At 40.4% G+C, this 22,421-nt stretch overlaps 1 protein-coding gene across 1 annotated transcript; it reads left to right on the forward strand.

Moving 5' to 3' along the window:
- Positions 1-13,096: 13,096 nt before the first annotated feature.
- On the forward strand, positions 13,097-14,041 carry LOC133367379 (olfactory receptor 11G2-like). The gene has a single exon (XM_061591480.1). It carries the CDS (start codon positions 13,097-13,099, stop codon positions 14,039-14,041), a length of 945 nt encoding a protein of 314 aa, XP_061447464.1.
- The last annotated feature ends 8,380 nt before the right edge of the window (positions 14,042-22,421 follow it).

The raw sequence follows: 22,421 nt of genomic DNA on the forward strand, positions 1-22,421 counted from the left end.
CCTATTCCTCTGACACAGATCCAGTGGCCAGAGTAGTTTAACAGGCAGCTGTTCAGATTGAAGCTGTGTGAGGGGAACAGGACCTCTCCTAGCAACTCTCATTACCCTTCACTAACTACACTTCCTAGGATTCTTTGGGAGTGGCCATGACTGTCTAAAGTGAAATAAAGGTCTGGTGTGGATGTGGCCAGAGATGGCTTTGGTTTAAATTTGAGAGGGAGACTACATGTGTCTGCTGTAGAATAAAAAAGTAGGGGAAACACTGAAAAACAATGATATTGTTCACTGTATTTTCCTTTGGGAAAGGAAAGGTGCTTCCCTTCTGCCCAGTGCCCACCCATAAATCACCTCCCCTCCACACCCCTCCCCTTCCTGCCCTCCTCCTCCTCTCCCTGCCCCTCCCCAGGTCATTTTCACCTATCCTAAGCATGATTGCACATGGATAAATCCCACTGAATTAAAAAAGCATGCAAATGATCAAACCTGCCCTCCCCTCCTCCTCCCTCCTATCCCCTCCTCTTGCCCTTTCTGCCCCCTTTCTTTGCCCCTCCCTACCCCTACCCCTACCCCTTTCCTTCCAGTCTCCTCTTTTCCCCTCCTCCTCCTTCCCCTCCCCTCTCCCCTCCCTTCCTTCTTCCCTATCGTCTCCCCTCCCCCTCCTCCTCCTCCATGGTCAGTTTTACCTATCCTAATCATGACTGCAAGGGAGTAAATCCCACTGAACTCAATACGTATGCAAATGATCAGACCTGCCTTTCCCCTCTCCTCTCCCTTCCTCCTCCCTTCTTCCACCCTCCCCTATTCCTTTTTCCTCCTCCCCTGCGCACTCCAGCCCTCACTCACTCACTCACTCACTCCTCCTTCTCCCCCCATGAAGACAATAATTCTGGGAAGAACAGAAGGGAGTAGATAAAGAGGAAGGCCAAACAAGAGATGGATTGATTCCATAAAGGAAGCCACAGACTTGAACTTGGCCTGCCCAAGATGCATGTTTTCAGCCTGCTATGCTTAAACCACTCCACTTAAGCAAAGGTGGGCATGGTCAATTGAAAACATAGAGCGCACCTAGAATTTTGCTAGAATATATTTCACCTACAACTGTTTTATCAAGTGCAAACTGAGACACTCCTCATGTCCATTGGAAACTAATCTGCAGAATACACAGTGCCATTATTCCATGATTGTGTTTTTGGTGTTACAAAGTGTTGCTGTACTTCACATATTCACAGAAAAAGACGCAAAAAAAATGATTTCCTAAAATTCACTAAAATTGCTAAGTAAATCAAACATATTCAAAGTTACTATCTGAACTGTCTTAATATTGTTGCTTCCTCCCAGCTAAAACAAGATCAGCACAACACATGTCTTGTTTCTGTTATTTGGGCTGATTTCAGGTGTTGCCACCACTCACCATATGCTCAGGGGCACATGTTATAAAATTCTTCCAAGCTACACAGGAAGTGAATTGGTCTGTGAATGACCAACCCAAATGTGTTTCCATTTTTACACATTTGTAGGGCAGTACAATATCTCAGACAGGAGGTCAGGTCTCCTGCTCCCCTGGTGCATTCACTATACCTGGCGAATTTTCCTGCCTTTTAAAGTTTGATAGACATATTGGTTGGCTATAAGTACATTCTGAAACAGCAAGGTTATTTGCCTATTATTGAATTAGTGTACAATCATTTCCCATTTCCAAAACCAAATCCTTAACATAACAAACAAGCTAACTAGTAAAATTATTAGTGGTGCATATCCAGTGATTACCTCAATGGCTCAGTCTATTTCCATCCAAAATGTTCTAATTATTGCACATGGTCAGAATATGTTTGCATTATCTGCTTTTTTGGCACTACACCTCCAATCTTTTTTTGTATTCCTATAAATACAGTTTAGCCTTCAGGAGCAATCCTGAGTCATGGAAACTAGCATAATTTATACCAATTTAAATTAAACCAGTGTAAAGCCTGCCAAATCCAGTCTGTCTTTAGGAGCAAGGATACTGATGGCTGAGCCAGCCCAAGCCAGGAAAACAAGCCTGTAAAATACAGATTTAAGTTCCCCCCTTGTTCCTACCCAGCAGTGTAGTGGCAAATTCAGAAGTGCAGAGTCCCTTCGTAATAGTCACAGCCATGCCCCTTCACAGCAACGCCCCCTTATAAGATTATAGAATAATCTGGCCAGGCTTGAATACTGCTTTCTGTTTCTCTAGCACTGTCGCAATTTCACTGTCCTTTCTCACTGTCAAAGTTATTGCTTGAATTACTGGATTCAGTGTCTACATGTTTATCTACTGCTGCTACCAAACTGCTTGATGATGTCGATGGGATGCTACCATCAGTATACACTGTCTCTTCTTTTGCAGTTACAGAATTCTCACTCTCCACAGTTTTTTTTGAAGTAGGAACTAATAGGAATTCCAGTCGCATGAAACAACAAGAAAGCAAGTTAGAAGACTCTTCCCAGTGGCTAACACACTCCCATTTCACGCTGATTGGCTCGTAGTATGCTGGAGACATAGAGACCCTGCTGGGGCCTGACTGCCAAAGAAAGTAAAGGGCCTAAGACCCTCTGAGACTCTGAACAACTGCCCTGTTCCCATCCCTGGCACTTACGCACCCATTTTTCAGGGCTTACACCAACATAAATTATGCATAAATTAAGCCAGGGTCTACGTCTGAACCTTTGCCCGGATAACCTGATGCTTACCATGGGAAGTCAGTTATGTCATGTTGGACCTGTTTGTGGAGATATAGCTGTTGAAGGCACAAGAAACTTGTTTTCCGGATCCCAATTAAAGCCCAGGCTACCACCCTGTACCCACTTCTCTGGGAGTAAGCCCATTAAAGACAAAAAGACTTATTTCTCAATTAGACATATATACCTTTGTACTGTAAGTTAAGTATACAGTGAATTCTGAATGAGTGCCTGGACATCAGCTCATGCACAGCTGGAGACATGCCTAGGACTCTGCAAAGTTTTCACAATTTACGTTTGACATTTCGGGAAGAGATTTTTAACATCCACCAGCACTTATTGTGTTGTAGTATTTGCAGAGAATAACTTCCAGGAAGTACTGATCTTAGACAACCCCCCTACAGGAAAGATGTATTCTTGCTGCTAGGTAGAAAGAAAGGACAAACTACGGAGACTGCAAGAAGGACAAGAACTGCTTATGATAATAGCAACTCCTCTTTTTCTCTGGACAGACATATTTACTTCTCCCAATGTTAAAGCTGCTACTAGTCTTTCATCACCTTTATTAGGGTTAGGTTTTATTATTATTATTGTTGGAGATTTTTTAATGTTTTAATGTATTCATATGTTTTTATTTTGTACGTCGCCCAGAGTGGCTGGACTGCCAGCCAGATGGGCGACTAATAAATTTAATTAATTAATTAATTAAAATAAATATTAATATGTGTTGCTTGTAATGAAATCACAATTGTGTTCTCTTTCCTCCTTGCACATCTATTTTTGTGGACTTCTTTTTTGAGGCAGAAAGGAAAATTTACATACATTTTCTCTGACACAAATGTCTTCTGCAAACGCTTGGGAAAAGAGGAATCTTGTCTTCAAACAAATGTTGTTTCTGCACCAAATGATATTGTACACAAGGGACACTCATTAAAACTGCAGCCAGTACTACAGATTTGCATTTCAGCTCTGTTCTGCACATATACTAGGAGACTCTTCCTTCCATCAACCCTACAATATGGTCCCTTGTGTTCTTCATGCCATCAGGCCCACAGAGCAGCATCAGTTAAATGCAGGGAGAAGTATGACCTGTCCCCATAAATCTGTCACAGCCTTTCTGGGAAGCCTTCTACAGGACAGATCAAGACTTCACTCCTGTCGAGGTACAGAAAGGGGAGTTTTGACCATACAGGAAACTTGGGTGGAAACCATAGAGGGATGGATTTGACTGGGTTGTCAATAAAGGCTAGGGCTTCTTCAGGGATATATTGATAGACAATTTTAAAATTGGAGGGGGCGGGCTTGGAGTTGGAGAAAGGAATTATGGCATGTCTCTATAACTCTCAGCTCTAATTTTAATTAAGGTGGGCAGAAAGTCATCTCCCCACTTTCATGGGCCAGTCCATTCCCTGTTAAGGTTTTTTTTTTTCCCTTGAGAGAGAGCAAATTTCAATGATTTTTTTAGGAAGTGGAAAATTTGCCACTCACAGTATTTAGGTTTATGAGGTGGCCAAACGTTTCCCTTTTGCTTGAAAAAAAAATCCTCAGACACCTCATGAAGTTAAGGAAGGTAGTTGTCTACCTTTTCTCACCACCTGAAAATTTCACCAAACATGGTCCTCCCTCAGTCTTTGTGGGAATCCCCATTTCACTGAACCTATTAATGGAAACAAAACACTTTAACATAATTAAGTGGAAGTGCTTTCCTTCATGCAGACCTATAACCTTTTCCCACTCCACCCTTTGATGTGCACAAAACCCACATAGGTCTATTGTCAGTGTTAGCGACAGAAGAATCCTATACAGAAGTCAGTCCCATCTAATTCCATTAATCCACAATCCATACCCTTGGACTGTGATGGTGCAAGCCTATAGATATTTCTGCAGATGTAATTCCCATGTAGTTCAATGGGATGTATTCTGAGGTAAGTGTATATATGAGGTAAGGATTGGCCCTTTAGTGTCTTTCTTAACTGAATTTGGGATATATTCCTTTTCAAGCAGTTTGGGACTACCTCCTTGCCAAAAGGAGCTGAATTTTCATCAACAGAAGCTAAAGACAGGAGATATTTTGCTTTTTGAAAGTTAGATAGATAGATAGATAGATAGATAGATAGATAGATAGATAGATAGATAGATAGATAGATAGATAGATAGATAGATAGATAGATAGATAGATAGATAGATAGATAGATAGATAGATAGATAGATAGATAGATAGATAGATAGATGATAGATAGATACTTTTTATATGCAGATATGTATAGATACATATAGTTGTGAGAGGAGGAAGTATTTCAGAATACACTGGCAATGTCCACGATGCAGTTTGTGCTGGGGAAGGCTTGGAAATAAATAAATAATAAATATGAAAGAAGAAAGAAATGTGATAGCTGAATTTATTTTAATAGTTTAGTATAGTAGTAGTAGTAGTAGTATTTAGTTTGGCTATATCTCTGTGTTCAATAGCAGAAGAGACAAAATATTTCACTAGAAAGATAACAATATTCAGAAGAAGGTTCACAGACCAAAACTGCTTCAATTGCCCCAAGCCAAACTTTTGGGCAATTGTAGCAATTAACTATTATAATTGTTTGTTGTTGTTATGTTCCTTCCAGTCAATTACAACTTATGTTGACCCTATGAATCAGTGATCTCCAAGAGCATCTGTCATGAACCACCCTGTTCAGATCTTATAAGTTCAGGTCTGTGGCTTCCTTGATGGAATCTATCCATCTCTTGTTTGGCCTTCCTCTTTTTCTACTCATTCTGTTTTTCCCAGCATTATCGTCTTTTCCAGTGAATCGTGTCTTCTCGTTATGTGTCCAAAGTATGATAACCTCAGTTTCATCATTTTAGCCTCTAGTGATAGTTCTGCTTTAATTTGTTCTTACACCCAATTATTTGTCTTGTTCCCAAGTCCGCGGTATACACAAAGCTCTCCCCCAACACCACATTTCAAATGAGTTGATTTTTCCCTTGTCTGCTTTTTTCACTGTCCAATTTTCACCATACTTAGAGATCAGGAATACCATGATCTGAATGATCCTAACTTTAGTGTTCAGTGATACATCTTTGCATTTGTGGACCTGTTCTAGTTCTCTCGTAGCTGCCCTTCCCAGTCCTAGCCTTCTTCTGATTTCTTGACTATTGCCTCCATTTCAGTTAATGACTGAGCCAAGGTACTGATAATCCTTGACAAGTTCAGTGTCCTCATTGTCAACTTTAAAGTTACAAAAATCATATGTTATCATTACTTTAGTCTTCTTGACATTCAGCTGTAGTCCTTCTTTTGTGCTTTCCTCTTTAACTTTCATCAGCATTCATTTCAAATCATTATTGGTTTCTGCTAGCAGTATGGTATTGTCTGCATATCTTAAATTATTGATATTTCTCCCTCCAATTTTCACACCTCCATCATCTTGGTCCAATCCCACTTTCCGTATGATATGTTCTGCATATAGGTTAAACAAACAGGGTGATAAAATACACCCCTGTCTCACACCTTTTCTGATTGGGAACCAATCAGTTTCTCCATATTCTGTCCTTTCAGTAGCCTCTTGTGCAGAGTATAGGTTGTGCATCAGGACAATCAGATGCTGTGCCACTTCTATTTCCTTTAAGGCATTCCATAGCTTTCCATGATCCACACAATCAAAGGCTTTGCTGTAATCTATAAAGCACAGGATGATTTCCCTCTGAACTTCCTTGGTCCATTCCATTATCCATCAGCATTCATTTCAAATCATTATTGGTTTCTGCTAGTAGTATGGTATCGTCTGCATATCTTAAATTATTGATATTTCTCCCTCCAGTTTCACACCTCCTTCATCTTGGTCCAATCTCACTTTCCGTATGATATGTTCTGCATATAGGTTAAACAAACAGGGTGATTTCTCACACCTTTTCCAATTGGGAACCAATCAGTTTCTCCATATTCTGTCCTTACAGTAGCCTCTTGTGCAGAGTATAGGTTGCGCATCAGGACAATCAGATGCTGTGCCACTTCTATTTCTTTTAAGCACAGGATGATTTCCCTCTGAACTTCCTTGGTCCGTTCCATTATCCAACGTATGTTTGCTATATGATCTCTGGTGCCTCTTCCTTTTCTAAATCCAGCTTCGGTGTCTAGCATTCTTCCTCCATATATGGTAAGAGCCCTTGTTGTAGAATCTTGAGCATTACTTTACTTGCTTGAGATATTAAGGCAATAGTTCAATAATTACTGCATTCCCTGGGATCCCCTTTCTTTGGAATTGGAATGTATATTGAACACTTCCAGTCTGTGGGCCATTGTTTAGTTTTCCATATTTGTTGATACATTTTTGTCAAAATTTGGACAGGTTCAGTCTCAGTAGCTTTTAGCAACTCTATTGGTATGCCATCTGTGCCTGGTGATTTCTTTCTTCCAAATATTTGAAGAGCAGCTTTCACCTCACATTCTAAAATTTCTGGTTCTTCATCATATGATTCCTCCATGAATGATTTTTTTGTCCTTGCATCTTTTTTATAGAGTTCTTCCATCTTCCTCTTATTTCATCTTGGTCAGTCAATGTGTTCCCCTGTTGATTATTCAACATCCCTACCAAATTTCCCTTTAATTTCTCTAATCTTTTAGAATAGGGCTCTTGTTCTACCCTTTTTGTTGCCCTCTTGTATTTCTACACAATACTAGTTGCTGTATTGTTGCATTTAGGGTTCTAACTGTGTTTCTATCTCCTTTTGTTTTTGCTTTCCTTCTCTCTTTAACCATGTTAAGAGTTGCATCAGTCATCCATTGAGGTATTTCTCTCCTTTTAACTAGAGGTATTGTCTTTTTCCATTCTCCCCTGATAGTGTCTCTGACTTCAGTCCATAGTTCTTCTAGTTCTCTGTCAACTAAGTTTAAAGTCTCAAATCTGTTCCTTATTTTATCTTTATATTCTTCTGGGATGTTATTTAAATTGGATTTTGGCATTATGATTGCTTTGTTGTTCTTCTTTAGTTTTACTCTGATTACCAGTTCATGATCTGTACCGCAGTCTGCTCCTGGTTTTGCAGATAGTATGGAACTTCTCCATCTCCTGCTACCAATTATATAATCAATTTGATCCCTATATTGACCATTTGGTGATGTCCACATGTACAGTTGTCTTTTCAGTTGCTCAAGAAAGGTGTTTGCAAGAAACAAAGTATTGGCTTCACAGAATTCAATAAGTCTTTCTCCTGCTTCATTTCTATCTCCTAAGCCCCATTTTCCCACAATTCCTAGTTCTCTACTTTTGCATTCAAGTTGCCCATGATTATCAGCACATCTTGTATTGGTGTGTGATCAATTTCTTCCTGTACTTGTGCGTAAAATCTCTCCACTTCCTCTTCTTCTGCGTTTGCCCTTGGAGCATGGACTTGGATGATGGTTATGTTAATTGGTTTTTCATTGATATCACTCAGTGAGACATAAGAACATAAGAACATAAGAAGAGCCTGCTCGATCAGGCCAGTGGCCCATCTAATCCAGCATCCTGTTCTCAAAGTGGCCAACCAGGTGCCTGGGGGAAGACCGCAAGCAGGATCCGAGTGCAAGAACACTCTCCCCTCCTGAGGCTTCCGGCAACTGGTTTTCAGAAGCATGCTGCCTCTGACTCAGAGCTTGGAAAAGTTACTTTTTGGAACTACAACTCCCATTAGCACAATCCAGTGGCCATGCTGGCTGGGGCTGATGGGAGTTGTAGTTCAAAAAAGTAACTTTTCCAAGGTCTGCTCTGACTAGGTTGGCACAGCACAGCCATCACGGTAGTAGCCATTGATAGCCCTGTCCTCCATGAATTTGTCTAATCTTCTTTTAAAGCCATCCAAGCTGGTGGCCATTACTGCATCTTGTGGGAGCAAATTCCATAGTTTAACTATGTGCTGAGTAAAGAAGTACTTCCTTTTGTCTGTCCTGAATCTTCCAACATTCAGCTTCTTTGAATGTCCATGAGTTGTAGTATTATGATAGAGGGAAAATAACTTTTCTCTATCCACTTTCTCAATGCCATGCATAATTTTATACACTTCTATCATGTCTCCTCTGACCCTTCTTTTCTCTAAACTAAAAAGCCCCAAATGCTGCAACCTTTCCTCATAAGGGAGTCGCTCCATCCCCTTGATCATTCTGGTTGCCCTCTTCTGAACCTTTTCCAACTCTATAATATCCTTTTCAGATGAGGCGACCAGAACTGTACACAGTATTCCAAATGCGCCTGCACCATAGATTTTTACAACGGCATTATGATATCGGCTGTTTTATTTTCAATACCTTTCCTAATTATTGCTAGCATGGAATTTGCTTTTTTCACAGCTGCTGCACACTGGGTCGACATTTTCATCGTGCTGTCCACTACAACCCGAGGTCTCTCTCCTGGTCGGTCACTGCCAGTTCAGACCCCATGAGCGTATATGTGAAATTAAGATTTTTTGCTCCAATATGCATAATTTTACGCTTGTTTATATTGAATTGCATTTGCCATTTTTCTGCCCATTCACTCAGTTTGGAGAGGTCTTTTTGGAGCTCTTCACAATCCCTTTTTGTTTCAACAACCCTGAACAATTTAGTGTCATCAGAAAACTTGGCCACTTCACTGCTCACTCCTAATTCTAGGTCATTAATGAACAAGTTGAAAAGTACAGGTCCCAATACCGATCCTTGAGGGACTCCACTTTCTACAGCCCTCCATTGGGAGAACTGTCCGTTTATTCCTACTCTCTGCTTTCTGCTTCTCAGCCAATTTCTTTTGCACAAGAGGACCTCTCCTCTTATTCCATGACTGCTAAACTTCCTCAGAAGTCTTTGGTGAGGTACCTTGTCAAACGCTTTTTGAAAGTCTAAGTACACTATGTCCACTGGATCACCTCTATCTATATGCTTGTTGACACTTTCAAAGAATTCTAATAGGTTACTGAGACAGGACTTTCCCTTGCAGAAGCCATGCTGGCTCTGCTTCAGCAAGGCTTGTTCTTCTATGTGCTTAGTTAATCTAGCTTTAATAATACTTTCTACCAGTTTTCCAGGGACAGAAGTTAAGCTAACTGGCCTGTAATTTCCGAGATCCCCTCTGGATCTCTTTTTGAATATTGGTGTTACATTTGCCACTTTCCAGTCTTCAGGCACGGAGGAGGACCCGAGGGACAAGTTACATATTTTAGTTAGCAGATCAGCAATTTCACCTTTGAGTTCTTTGAGAACTCTCGGGTGGATGCCATCCGGGCCCGGTGATTTGTCAGTTTTTATATTGTCCATCAAGCCTAGAACTTCCTCTCTCGTTACCACTATTTGTCTCAGTTCCTCAGAATCCCTTCCTGCAAATGTTAGTTCAGGTTCAGGGATCTGCCCTATATATTCGACTGTGAAGACAGATGCAAAGAATTCATTTAGCTTCTCTGCAATCTCCTTATCGTTCTTTAGTACACCTTTGACTCCCTTATCATCCAAGGGTCCAATCGCCTCCCTAGATGGTCTCCTGCTTTGAATGTATTTATAGAATTTTTTGCTGTTGGTTTTTATGTTCTTAGCAATGTGCTCCTCCAATTCTTTTTTAGCATCCCTTATTGTCTTCTTGCATTTCTTTTGCCAGAGTTTGTGTTCTTTTTTATTTTCTTCATTCGGACAAGACTTCCATTTTCTGAAGGAAGATTTTTTGCCTCTAAGAGCTTCCTTGACTTTGCTCGTTAACCATGCTGGCATCTTCTTGGCCCTGGCGGTACCTTTTCTGATCTGCGGTATGCACTCCAGTTGGGCTTCTAATATAGTGTTTTTAAACAACTTCCAAGCATTTTCGAGTGATGTGACCCTCTGGACTTTGTTTTTCAGCTTTTTTTTTACCAATCCCCTCATTTTTGTGAAGTTTCCTCTTTTGAAGTCAAATGTGACCGTGTTGGATTTTCTTGGCAATTGGCCATTTACATGTATGTTTAATTTAATAGCATTATGGTCACTGCTCCCAATCGGTTCAACAACACTTACATCTCGCACCAGGCCCAGGTCCCCACTGAGGATTAAGTCCAGGGTTGCCGTCCCTCTGGTCAGTTCCATGACCAACTGGTCTAGGGAATAGACCTTGCACTATAGCTCCTAATTGCTTTTGCTGCATCACTTCTCACTATTAAAGCAACCATTCAGGAATAGTTTCTTCTTAATTTCTCATTTCCTGCATAAAATATTTTGTAGTTGCCTGATTGAAAATGTCCCATTCCCATTCATTTTAATTCACTCATGCCAAGTATTGTAATATTGATACACTCCATTTCTTGCTTGACAATTTCTAACTTTCCCTCGTTCATGCTTCTCACATTCCATGTTCCTATTTTGTGCGTCATACAACTCTGGACTCTCCTTTAACATCTGTGCAAAATCAAATCGAATCTGATCAAAAACGTCATTGTTTCTGACATATAAATTTATGTGATCTCAAATTAGGGGAGGAGCTGCAGAATGCATACCCCCCCATCAAGACATGCCTGCTTTATTTTTTATCATTCAGTGGAGACATATAGATAGATTGGTTTGGGGTGTGCATGGGCCCCAAGATTCACCTTTCGTCTGTATCTCTGCATTTTTTAAAAGAAAAACTCAGTGTACTTCCAAATTGCTGTTTCCTCTCTCTGCTTTTTTCTGTGTTTTGGGTTCTGAGGCTGACTGTATAAAATGAAGCTCTGTGTTCTCTAGTCACTAAAATGAGGAATGAGCTATGACTGTTCCCTTTTGGGCCAAAGTGCATGAAATTTACAGGCACAGGAGCTCCTTCTGGGTGGATTAAGCCTGCCAAATTATAGACAAATATATCAAGGGTTTTCTTTGTGGGGGAAGTGAATAGTATTAAATTTCTTCTGTAATCACTCAGGAAAATGAGAGGGGGGTTGTTTCTTCCTCTTCCTTACCTGAAAATGATTAAAATATTACCAACTATTCTCTGTGTGTATTCTTGGCACTACATTTTTTCAAATTTTGCAACTTCATGCTCTCCTTAGCGTCTGGTAATTTTTAGTGCCATTCTCCTGACACTGTTAAGTGGAGTTCAGAAGAGCTTCGTTGTTATTTCCTTAAATACAGCAACACAGGGTTTGTTTTAAAAAAATGAAACGTTTAATGTATTTTTTTAAAAATCCTCCACTGCTGTGCATTAACAAAAATAAATAAATCCAGAGTTCTTCAGCATTTTTCAGACAACGGTTTGTACAGCTTCTTTTCCTGCAAAACCCATGGTACAGAAAAGTACGGAAACAACAGAATAACAGGAGGCTTTGTGCGGGTCCTGAGACAACTCAGGAGGGTTTATTGACATTGTACAGGATTCTTCTTGTGTTTCCATTTGCTTCCACTGACTGTATATTTGTAATTTGTTTTAAAAAAAATGTTCACACCGCGTCTCCAAATGATAAGATGTTCCAAGGTCACATTGCTTACTTGGGTTTGGTTTCCTTTGGAAGGAAGACTGTGGAGGCTTCCAATGTTTTGCAATATTACCTTTCCTATATAAATATACTTATTTATTATTTATTTAACAAAATGTATATGCTTCTTGAATGTTAAGCCCTCTATGCAGTTTACAAAGTGATATATAGGTTGAACATAGATTGAAGCATAGCCAAAGTCCACAGAGCCAGCACCTAAAGATGCTTTCAGGGCCCAAACGCTCAGCTCTCTGTCTCTCTCTCTCTCATTTTCTGTCCATCCAAATTATAGCCTGACCTCCTTTGCTTCCTTCACAAAGATCTGAACTACCTCATTTTTACTTGAGAGGGGAAGGCTCCTAAATATGTTCAGAGGTAAATTGCTCCAAAGCAGTCTATTTTAAGTGTCTTGGTTGGTGTTGTCCTTTTAACACTATTAATGTTAGCACCATCTTTGATATCTTTTCGGCACCTATTGAAGATCTTTTGAAGATCTAAGTTGAGACCCTATCCTAATCTGTTACTGTGTTGGAATTGCTTTTTAATATATTTTAAAACATAAAAAACCCAATGTTTTTAACCTTTTTAAAAAAAAGTCTTGAAAGCTTTTTTAAAAAATGTTTTTAAAGATGTTTTGTTTTAATGTATCTTAAAGTCTGTTTTTATGATGTTTAAAGTGTTTTACTGATTTTGTTTGCTGCCCTGGGCTCCTGCTGGGAGGAAGGGCTGGAAATAAATAAATAAATAAATAAACAAACAAATAAATAAATAAATAATATTTAAAAGAGCACAACTGCTTTTGTGGAATGGTCACTTGTGATCCAAACCATGGAGTGGGTGGAAGGAATGCCCAGCCTAAAAAGCATCCTTACTTAGCCTTTGTGTTTCATAGGAAACAGACAGAGTAGACAGAATTGTAGTATGTCATGTAATTTGTATCTCATTCCTTATTGTGTGTGACAGTGAACTTGTTATGTGATTCAAGATGGAGATGGCCAATGACAGCACCATCCACGAATTCATTTTGCTGGGATTTGACGTTCAACAGCGGTCACGATTCTTGCTCCTTGGCTTTTTCTCCATTCTCTACATGCTCACTTTGGCTGAGAACATCACCATCATCACAATGGTGTTCCTAGATAACCACTTGGCCCAGCTCCCCATGTACATCCTGCTGAGCAATTTCTCCTGGATGGAGATGTGCTACGTGACTACCACTGTGCCCCGTATTCTCTCTGACCTGGTTTCCCCTCATGGGATCATCTCCTTCCATGGCTGTTTCCTCCAGTTCTACTTCTTCTTCTCTCTTGGCACCACTGAATTCTTCTTCCTTTCTGCCATGGCCTTGGATCGGTACTTGGCCATCTGCCACCCCCTGCGCTACCCACAACTTATGACTCAACATTCCTGCTATGCCTTGGTAAGGACATGTTGGATTGTTGGCTTCCTGTGGTTTCCTATCCCAGTGATTTTGATCTCCAAGTTGTCCTTTTGTGGTCCTAACGTTATTGACCACTTTTTGTGTGATCCTGGGCCAATTCTGTCCCTGGCCTGCCCTCCACTTGGAAACGGTCCCTTTATCTTACAAATATTTCTGTATGCTATGCTTTTAAGCAATGCATTCTTTGTTTTGCTATCATATGGCTTTGTCATTCTCAACCTGATAAAATCTTCCAACAAAGCCAGTCGTAGGAAGGCCTTCTCTACCATATCTTTCCACATAATAGTGGTGACATTTTTCTATGGCACAGTCATAGGGATGTACTTAATTCCAGGTGGAGAAAATCATTCAGTAGTCACCAAGACAGCAACCATCTTCTACGCGGCCATCACACCCTTTCTCAATCCCCTGATGTACTGTCTGAGGAATGATCAGGTGAAAGAGGCCCTGGGCAGGTTGCTAAAGAGAAAGAAAAGATTTCTGAGGAGAAAGTGACAGTATAATATGGGAGGAGTCAAGAAAAAAGCAGCTGGCTCTCAACCACAGCCACCTCCTGATGAGATGTCCCAGATCTAAGCTTAGTAAAGACTCAGTGGGAGACTTGTTAGTTGCCTGCAACCACATGGGACGATAAAGAATTCACTTCACTTCACCCCTCGAGAACCAGAATACAAGGCCTGAAAACAAGGGTGTTTAGACACTTGGGGGGCAGATAATAATAAGAAGCAGGGTGATTTGGGGTGCATTCCTCCCTCCCTGGGTCAAAGCATGATGTCATAAAGTGCCCTGAGTTGGATCACAACTCCTGCAAGTGATCATCTGACTCTGTTGTTCTGTTGTTTCTGCTTTTCTGTGCTGTATAGCTCTTTGATTTTTCATATGTCTGTGTTTCTCTAGGTCCGTAAAGTTTGCAAGAAGCAAGGCTGTCCAAAATATTGTCTGTGGCATACTGAAGAACCCTGGATTTTGATTTTGATTTTTGTTAAAGCACAGCAACAGAGGATTTTTTTAAAAAAACTAAACACTTTTAAGTTTTTTCAAAATTTAAATTTAAAGTTGTTCTGCTTTAACAACAAACACACCCACACAAAGAGCTCTTCAGAGCCCCATAGGCAGCATTCTAGACAGCCCTGTATTTATCAATTCAACAAAAATAAAAAAAAATGTGAGGAGGGCAACCCTTCAATCAGCTAAAAATACAATAATTTAAAATGCCTGGGCAAGAAATATGTTTATACCTGGTACTGAAAACTGAAAGTTTTGGATTGGGCACATGATTAGCTCAAGTCGGACTTTCCTGAGATTGGCATTCCAAAGTCAGGGTGATACCACACAGAAGGCTCTCACTATTGTACATGGATAGCAGACTGCTCCTATAAGTGGAATGCTGAAGAGAAGATCCCCCAGCCGGCAACCTTAATGCGTGGGCAGGTTGATACAAGAGGTGGAACCCCTTCATATATTTGAGCCCCAAGCTGCTTAGGGCTTTATAGGCACACATGTTCAACTGAGCTCAGTAGCAAATAGGCAGCCAATGCATCTTATTTAGAGGCAAGGTAATGCAAGGCTTAACCCTGTTAATGTTGACATTAGCAACGCATGTGAATTAAGACAATAAATGCAGATTAACCCGATTTTTTTGGGGGGGGGTCAGTTTTGTCCCAAAAAGAGAAAATTTTGATCAGAAACAACAAATTAAATTGAACAAGTTACTGGTTACCATTAGATCTGTTGATTGTACTGTTTGGATTTATAAAGGACTCAGTGTTGTCTTACAATATTGAAATGATGGTGTATCTTTTAATAGCTACTCAAATATTGATTTCTGCAAACTGGAAGAAAATAAAAACTCCAAAGTTCAGGGGTGGATTGTGAGACACTGGGAAATAGTATATATTTATGTATTTATTATATTTTTATCCCACCTTTCCTCCAAGGACCTCAAGACGGTGTACAAACATGATATTCCCCCTGCCAATTTTATCCTCACAAAAATTCTGTGATGTAGGTTAGGCTGAGAGACAGTTAGGCTCAGAGCCCAAGATCATCCAGTGAGCTTCATGGCCGATAGAGGATTTGAACCTGGTCACCCAGGTCCCAGTCCAACACTCTAACCACTACACCACATTGGCTCTCTGATGGTCAAATAAGAGAGTTATATGGTCAAACTAACTAATGTGGTAAGGGTTAGAGAGCATAGGCAACAGAATAATTTGTTTATAGAAAAATGGAGTATGTTATGTTCTGGAGCAACAAATCTCAAGAAAAGGTACAGCCTCACACAGTATTGGGTTTATTGTAATATGTATTTTTGTTTCAGAATATACATTCCCTTCATAATGCATAATTATGATCAATTAAGACAATAAAAACAGAACTGATGTAATCTGGCACAGGGGCTTTTGAAGAATCTGGGAGGTCACAATATAGGATGGGTGGGCTATGTTCAGCTGAACAGGTCATAGGTTGTGCTGGCCAGCATTACAGAAACAATATATTGATCATGACTCCACCTCCACTGGGGATATCCAAGGCAGAAAGGATCCATGATCCAAATGATCAGTTTTAATAGCCCAGGTCTAGGGATGCCAGAGCAATTTGATTTCTTTGAACTCTAGTGTGAACTGATCTGATCTGCACCTCCTGGATCAATGTGTGGATCAAAACATATTTTTTTCCTTCAATTTCATAACTTTTTCCAAGTTTGGCAATACAGCTCAAAACGCATATCAAAATGTGTTTAAAATGTTTATCTTAGGATAAGGTACTTTTGGAAATCGTGCATTGAGATAAAATATATATTTAAATAAAGTTTTCAGATAAAACATTTATTTAAATACAGATTTTTCTGGGGATTTAGAAAGAAAAATGCATAGATTTTAAATTTCTATATTTGTTTTTAAGGTTTTAAGTTACTGTAAACTATCCAGAGAGCTTCGGCTATGGGGCGGTATATAAATACAATAAATAAATAGATAGATAGATAATAGATTAATTTGGAAACAGGAAAAAACAGACTTATACGTGAGTTTGTGTGAAATTGACATGGGACAGATATAGACTGGTCTATGTGAATCTAGAGCGTACGACTTCTAGATTGTTATATCACAACAGCTGCCATAATAAGGCTATAGAGTGTCATGGAAGGCTTAGAAGACACACCTGCCAGGAAGATAAACAAGAACTTTATTCTCTCTCTTAAACAAAAGCAGAGCAGCAACAGGAAATTCCTGAATTCACCCAGATACAACTGCCACCTAGTGACTTGCCTGTATAATGACACTATCCATGGACATACCTTGCACTGCAATGTATTTATTATTATTATTATTGTTATTATTATTATTACTATTATTAATTAAGTAATTAAGTAATTAAGTAATTAAATTTATATCCCACCCATCCTCCCAGAAGGAGCCCAGGGTGGCAAACAAAGGACAAAACACTAGAAACATCTTAAAAATATCTCAATAAACAGACATCTTAATTTTAAATATGCCATTTCAAAATGAACTGTTATTCCTGTGCACCTTAGGAGTTCTGCGCTCTCATTTTGGTTTCCAATCCTATTGAGGCCTTCCCTTCATCTCTCCTCTTCCTCAGGCAAAACATCTGAGCTGCTGTTTTGCATCTGACTCCAGTTGGTGGATCTTGGCATGCTAGTAAAAAAAGAAAAGGATATCCTACAAGCCTGAGGTCTACCCACCTTTGGCACACAGTGCCACAATTTGGCAACACATGGCAGATTCAAAGGGAGGCATCCAGTCATTGGCTTGACAAGACACACACCCAGGTGCAGACTGTTCTGTGGCCAGATCAAGCATCCAGACAGATCTTATCTTTGGAGCCTGCTATTACACTCCAGCAAAGGTTGTCAGGGGCAAAGAGCCTAGGCACAGGAAGTATAAGCAAAACCCTTAGCAAAACACCCAAGCAGGGGAGCAGGGTTGATAGCGCAGCATGGTTCAAACAAGCCAGGGTCACACATCCAGGGGTGAGGTCAGGTCACAGCCCAAGGTCAGTGCCACAAGGGGGTCCAAGTAAGGCACAGCTCAGCTGGCCAGGCAACTATTAAGGAGAGGGGAAGCCAAAGGCAAATAATCTATACCTGTGTAGACTGAAACACTATTCTTCCCAAGAAATGTCTGTACGACTGGGCAACCACTTTTATCTCCCACATCTGTAAGCACACCCAAAGCCTATAAGTTCATAGGAATCTGTCTTATGGCGAGTCAAACCACTGGTCCATCCGGCTTAGCATTGTCATCACTGATGGACAGAGGCCCTCTAGGGTTTCATATAGGGGTCCATCCCAGCCCTACTGGAGCTGCTGCTGGAGATGGACCCTGGGACCTTTTGTATGCAAAGCATTTGGTTTACCACTGAACTATGGCCCTTGCCCTGAACCTATCCTGAAAACTCCTCTTTCATATTATTTATGATTCATTAAATGCTTATCCGCCATTCCACCAAAGAGCTCCAAATGGTCCCTCCCCTCCAATTTTATCCAGACAGCATCTCTGTGATATGTTTAACTGAGGTCAACCAGGGAGCCTCACAACTGAATGAGGATTTGAGCGGCATAAGAATACATATGTATTAACATAAAATTATGCTGCAAATATACTAGAGCATCAGACCTGACTCTTTCATGCATTTTGCATGTATAGTACAGTAATACCTCAATTCACAAATCCTCCAGGAAAGAAGCTCCTTCTTAGCAAAGCCTTTTTGGGTGCAGGGGGACGCACACTCTGACATAGTCACAATGTGGCTCCTTGTCTATTGGATTGCAACTGCTGCACGCAGATCTCTCACACATGGCTGGAATGGTGGAAAGGTGGTGCAGACATCTCCATAGTATACCATACTTCAGGTGCCCTGGCAGCTCCGTTTACTGCAGATGTGCCTGTACAACCTGGCAAGGAGCACGATTCTAGCTGTGCGTGTGAGAGCCACCTGCAGCAGCTGCAATCTATCAGTCCTGCTTGACTGCTGGATTGCAGCTGTTGCAGGCAGCTCTCACACAGGGTGGTGACTGCCCCTTGTCTGCCTGCTCAAGTGTAGGAGAGAGAGGGGGGGGGATAGTGGTGGCTGTCCCATGCCTGCCTGCTCGAGTGTACAGTGAGGATATCTGTGCTCAAAGAATCTGCCTGCTCAAGTGTAGAGGAGAGAGAGAGAGAGAGAGCGCCACAGGATGGTGGTAGCTGCCCTATGTCTGCCTGCTCGAGTGTACAGTGTGAAGAGTGTACAGTGAGGAAAACTGTGCTCAAAACTTTAGATTGCTACAGCAAGATGCCACACGATAAAAGAAAAAAAGGCAGGGCAGGCATCCCTGGATTCGTTTTGGAAGAAGCCTTCAAGAGGCGTGTAGAAGGTTCAAAAAGTTTTTCTTTACTTATGCAAGGCTTATCTGACCTGGTTGTTTCATTTCAGACATATGCATTGTTAGATTTGAATAAAACATATTGAACTGCTCTTCTTTTTTTGTGGTATAGGAACCAATCCCTATAATGTCCATGGGATTCCTACCACTGGTACCAAGTTTTCTGTTAAAAAAATAATGCATGTTCTTCATTAACAGTGGTATTATGCTATCTATATTTTTTGCATTTAACTTTGTATACAATGTGTCGTGGGTTTTTTTTAAAGAAAAAACTGTCAAGGCACAAAGAGCTCAGAGAGAAACAGACATTCAATAAAAGAGGTGTTGGGATGCATGCAAAGCTCAGTCAAGTCAGAACCACAGAATCAGTGTACAAATCTATTGAAAAGGAATTGCTGCTCCAACCCTAGCAGACTGTCACTCATTTGCTCGAGGCCCAGACTGTTTATTTTGCATTTCAAAGTGGTCACCATTTGGAAGAGGCAGCTCTTTGGAAAGCACAAACCATGGAGTTGAGAGGAAATGCTTTCCCGACATTCTCTTCCTAAATCATCAGTAACAAAATGGGGTGGGATGTGATGAGAAAAAACTCCAGCAGTTTCTTCGGAGTGAGGCTCACCCCCATCAGCAGCAACATGGCTCTTTTATCTTCCCAAAGCTGATTTTCTTGAAACCACCATTTGATGGCACCAGCAATAACAGAAATCATGCAGTAGCAGCTGGGCTGACAATTTCGGAACATTATAGGAGGTGGGACGGTGGCTGTCATACACAAACATTGAAAACTGTTTCCAGAATATTTAGCAAAGTGGAACTCTTTTTTGGGGGGAAGACAACATTCACAGAAGTTTTCTGTGGGGAAAAATGCCTGCTGAGAAAGTTTTGTGGAACTGGAATCTTGTTTTCAAACAAATATTGTTTCTGCTCCAAATGTTACTGTGCCCAAGAGACATATTCCAAAAGTTCATTGCAGTCACTCATTAAAACAGCAGTCATTACTGAAGAGTGGCATTTCAGCTCTTGTCTGCACATATACTTGGTGACTCTTCCTCTCACCAGGACTACAGTATGGTCCCTTGTATTCTTCATGCCATCAGCCCTGCAGCGAATCCTCAGCTAAATGCACAGAGAAGTACGACCTGTCCCCACAAACATGTCGCAGCACTTCTGGGAAACCACCTAAAAGACGGATCAAGACTTTGACTTCTGTTGAGGTACAGAAATGGGAGTTATGACCACTTGTGACACTTGGGTGGAAACCATGGAGGGATGAATGTGAAGGGGTGTCAATAAATGGCTAGGTCTTCTTCAATGAAATTTTGATAGACAATTTTAAAATTAGAGCGGGGAAGGTTTGAGTTGTAAAAAAGGAACATCTGGAATGTCTCCATAACTCTCAGCTTCATCCCAAATTGAAACTAAGGTGTGACGAAAATGTTCCTCCCACTTTCGTGGGTCTGTTTGTTCCCTGCTAAAACATTCTTCTGTTGTTTCTTTCTGGGCAGTGAGCAAGTTTCAGTGAATTTTTCAAGAAGCAGGAAATTTGCCACTCATCATATTGAGGTTTATGAGGCAGTCAAACATTTTCTGTTTGGTTTAAAAATATATCCTCAGACACCTCATGAAGTTAAGGAAGGTAAGTGGCTACCTTTTCTCTCTACCTGAAAATTTCACCAAACTTTTCCTCCCCCAGTTTTTGTGGGAGTCCTCATTTCACTGAACCCATGAATGGAAAGCAGACATATTAACATAAGTAAGTGGAAGACTTTGATGAGATGATTTCCTTCATGAAGATCGTATTAGTTTCCTCCCAACCCTTTGATTGTGCAAAACTCACACAGGTCTGTAGTGAGTATTAGCAACAGAACAATTTTAGACAGGTCTACTCAGAAGTCAGTCCCATGACTGACTTATGAATGTTACTGCCACAGCCTTGGACTGTGACAGTGCAAACCTACAGACATTTCTGCAGAAGCAATCCTCATGTATTTCAATGGGACGTACTCTCTGGTAAATGTACATAGGCCTGTCCCCTTAATGTCTTTGTTAACTGAAGTTGGGATGTATTCCCTTTCAAGCTGTTTGGGAGTCCCTGCTTGCCAAATGGAGCATTTTCTTGGTCTCTCCTTCAAAACATCTAGTAACCGAAAGGCCAGAATACTCGGCTGAGTTTTCATCAATGGAGCTAATGACAGGAGGTATTCTGTTTTTCAAAAGTAAGACAGACAGACAGACAGACAGACAGACAGAGAGATTCATAAGAGGAGGAAGTATTACAGGGTACACTGGCAATGTCCATGATGCAGTGGGCATTGGGAATGTTTGAAAATAAATAAGAGATAAATATGATAGATAGATAGATAGATAGATGATAGATAGATAGATAGATAGATAGATAGATAGATAGATAGATAGATAGATAGATAGATAGATAGATAGATAGATAGATAGATAGATAGATAGATAGATAGATAGATAGATAGATAGATAGATAGATAGATACTTTTTATATGCAGATATGTATAGATACATATAGTTGTGAGAGGAGGAAGTATTTCAGAATACACTGGCAATGTCCACGATGCAGTTTGTTCTGGGGAAGGCTTGGAAATAAATAAATAATAAATATGAAAGAAGAAAGAAATGTGATAGCTGAATTTATTTTAATAGTTTAGTATAGTAGCAGTAGTAGTAGTAGTAGTATTTAGTTTGGCTATATCTCTGTGTTCAATAGCAGAAGAGACAAAATATTTCACTAGAAAGGTAACAATATTCAGAAGAAGGTTCACAGACCAAAACTGCTTCAATTGCCCCAAGCCAAACTTTTGGGCAATTGTAGCAATTAACTATTATAATTGTTTGTTGTTGTTATGTTCCTTCCAGTCAATTACAACTTATGGTGACCCTGTGAATCAGTGACCTCCAAGAGCATCTGTCATGAACTACCCTGTTCAGATCTTATAAGTTCAGGTCTGTGGCTTCCTTGATAGAACCAATCCATCTCTTGTTTGGCCTTCCTCTTTTTCTACTCATTCTGTTTTCCCCAGCATTATCGTCTTTTCCAGTGAATCGTGTCTTCTCATTATGTGACCAAGGTATGATAACCTCAGTTTCATCATTTTAGCTTCTAGTGATAGTTCTGCTTTAATTTGTTCTAACACCCAATTATTTGTCTTGTTCCCAGTCCGCGGTATACACAAAGCTCTCCTCCAACACCACATTTCAAATGAGCTGATTTTTCCCTTGTCTGCTTTTTTCACTGTCCAACTTTCACCATACTTAGAGATCAGGAATACCATGATATGAATGATCCTAACTTTAGTGTTCAGTGATACATCTTTGCATTTGAGGACCTGTTCTAGTTCTCTCGTAGCTGCCCTTCCCAGTCCTAGCCTTCTTCTGATTTCTTGACTATTGCCTCCATTTTAGTTAATGACTGCGCCAAGGTATTGATAATCCTTGTCAAGTTCAATGTCCTCATTGTCAACT

The sequence above is a fragment of the Rhineura floridana genome, chromosome 11 (assembly GCF_030035675.1).
Source record: "Rhineura floridana isolate rRhiFlo1 chromosome 11, rRhiFlo1.hap2, whole genome shotgun sequence".
Classification (NCBI taxonomy): domain Eukaryota; kingdom Metazoa; phylum Chordata; class Lepidosauria; order Squamata; family Rhineuridae; genus Rhineura; species Rhineura floridana.